At 42.9% G+C, this 2,648-nt stretch overlaps 1 protein-coding gene across 1 annotated transcript in view; it reads right to left on the bottom strand.

The window, feature by feature from the left end:
* Positions 1-2,648, bottom strand: part of LOC119593854 (guanine nucleotide-binding protein G(I)/G(S)/G(T) subunit beta-1-like) — a gene marked incomplete in the record, with an annotated part of 42,289 nt that overhangs the window by 2,818 nt on the left and 36,823 nt on the right. The window contains 4 exon segments of the mRNA XM_037942885.1: positions 1-924; positions 1,264-1,480; positions 1,662-1,863; positions 2,469-2,591. Coding sequence (XP_037798813.1) covers positions 818-924; positions 1,264-1,480; positions 1,662-1,863; positions 2,469-2,591 — 649 coding nt within the window.

Below are 2,648 nucleotides of genomic sequence, written 5' to 3'. Positions count from 1 at the left end.
GGTGGGAGGTGTGGCAGCTCCAGGCACAGTATCCTGGTCATCCACCACAGCCACCACAGGACCTGCCAGGCACCGGCTGGGAGGTGTGCCGGCACCCACCTGCTCAAACACAGGGGGCCAGGGATCACTCGCTGGCCACCGCCGCTTCCACGGAAACACTCAGCATCAAAGTCATGCAGCAACTCCTTCAGGCTGACTAGACATCAAAGGAAGAGAATGGTGGGTGAGTGCTGACCCCCGTAGGAACTCAGCATCCCCCACCACTGGTGTGATGCTTGTGATCATCCTCACCATCCTCGAGCTGGCTACACAAGGGCCAGCGCCACCTTGGCTTCTGCGTGTGTGCTGTCGCCACCATCGTTGGGTCACAGCCATGAGGGCCCGTGGGCTGGGGGACACATTGCACTGGTGGATTTGCCCCATTTCTTGCTTGATGATCCAACTTGTCTTAGTGTTGTGCTAGATGCACTTGTGTCCACTAACCCATGGGCCTCTTGTAATGTATTTATGTTCTCCCATTACATTTACAACTCTCACTACCTCATTTACACTCATTTAATTTTTTTCCATATCAAAAAATGAAAAGGAAAGATCCACTCAGGTCCGGCAAGCATGCTCACTCGGTACACAACTACTTAAGTGACCCACATCAATGGTGGCTATGAAGCAAAGAGTGGTGTTACCATAAGCGTGGGCTGCACAGACACACACGCAGGCATGCAAACACCAAGCTTCATGACTGTGTATCCTAGAGAGGGAATTTGGTTCCTTGGGAAGATACTGATGTTGATACTGGAGTGGTGGTGGCATGACAAGCTTAGTTCCAGATCTTGAGGAAGCTATCCCATGAGCCTGTGGCCACTGCCATGCCATCTTCTGTAACACCCAGGCAACTGACGCGGTTGTCATGGCCCGCCAGAACACCTGAAAATGTATATTACAGATTGAGTAAGAAATTCATTGATATAGCACATTCAAAAATAGGAAACAAAGGAGAAAAGACTTACAAAAACTCAATTTAGATATTATTGTTATTGAAGCTCCACATAAAAAAAAAAAAAAAACGAAGTGAAATATTCAATCTTACTCAAGACAACTTTAAAGTTTATACACCTCAATAACAAACAATTCAAATTCCACCCTAGCCAATATCCTATCAATTTTTCTAAGGAATGTGAATCAAGGAAAACCCCACTGCTATTCTTGAGAGAGGAAGCCAGACAACAAAACTCATCTCCCATATGGCAATGGCCTCACACTTACCAGCTCTTTCTGTCCTCATGGAGTCCCAAACGTTACAATTAAAGTCATCGTAACCAGCCAGCAGGAGTCTGCCAGACTTGCTGAATGCCACTGAGGTGATGCCACAAATAATGTTGTCATGAGAGTACATGGCAAGCTCCTGGTCTGCACGAATGTCAAATAGGCGGCACGTGGCATCATCCGATCCCGTGGCAAATGCATGCCCATTGGGGAAGAACTGGAGGAGGAAAGACATCATCAGTAACATCCTAAATACAATAATAGCTTCTACACATACACCACAATAGGTTAGTTACATTTGATTAATAATCAGTTTCTAGATTCTACATCATTATAACATCCTGACACAAATACACTGGGGTCATTCAATGAAAACCAAAGGCTTCCCAGGTACTTACTGTAACTGCATTGATGTCAGATTCGTGTCCTGGGAAGGTCTGGCGGCACATCCCATCACGAATGTCCCATAGCTTAGCAGACGCATCACAGGCACCAGATGTGAATGTGTTCATGTTCGGTGACAGGGACAGGGACATTACATCCCCTGTATGGCCTGTGAATTGCGTGCACTGCTGACCCGTCTCAATATCCCAGAGGGCACTGTAATACAGGGATCAGTATTAGTGCTAGGAAGAAACAAACAGCATAACCATTGCACAGAATGAGTTCTAGTCAATAATCTTTCTCATTTCGTGAAAGCATTATCACAGGAAATGACATTCTCACTACCTTAAAGACATTCAGATATCAAAGACAACTGAAAATAAGTAATATACCTGAAATACATATGACAACTACATATAAAAGTGAAGCAAATTTTGATTACCTAATTATAAGCAAGTCTTTACCGATTTTCCTGCCAAAATGAATTAATAACCATTCTCATTTTAATCTATAAGAAAGGTTGTCAAATATACAATGCTTGGTAAGTCTACCAAGTACAAAACAATATACATTTTTTTGTACATCTACAGCAATATGAAGATACATATTCTATTTCTACATAATGACAATCATACCTCATCAGCTTCTTTCTTTGAAGGTATTATGTAAAAAGTTTTAAAAAAGGTTAATAATCAAAAAGAAAAGAAGTGAAAAACAAGGGGCAAAATATCTTAATTTCCTTATATCCAAGCTTGTCCATCAGAATAAAGCAAATAACAGAGAAAACAGAAACGAAAACGAAGACGAAAATCCCTGCTTACCAGGTCATGTCTCCCGAGCTTGTGACTATTTGGTTGTCGTCTAGGAACCGACAGCAACTTAGGTAACCAGTGTGACCGGGCAACTCCCTACTCACTCTCACATTTCCTTCTCTTGTCTTTAGGCTGTTGAGAAACGAAGAATTAGATTTCACTCTGCTTTCTAGGATATGCAAAATTGAT

The sequence above is a fragment of the Penaeus monodon genome, chromosome 32 (genome assembly GCF_015228065.2).
Source record: "Penaeus monodon isolate SGIC_2016 chromosome 32, NSTDA_Pmon_1, whole genome shotgun sequence".
Classification (NCBI taxonomy): Eukaryota; Metazoa; Arthropoda; class Malacostraca; order Decapoda; family Penaeidae; genus Penaeus; species Penaeus monodon.
Note: the sequence above shows the minus strand (reverse complement) of the source record. Positions and strands in the feature narration are given on the sequence as shown.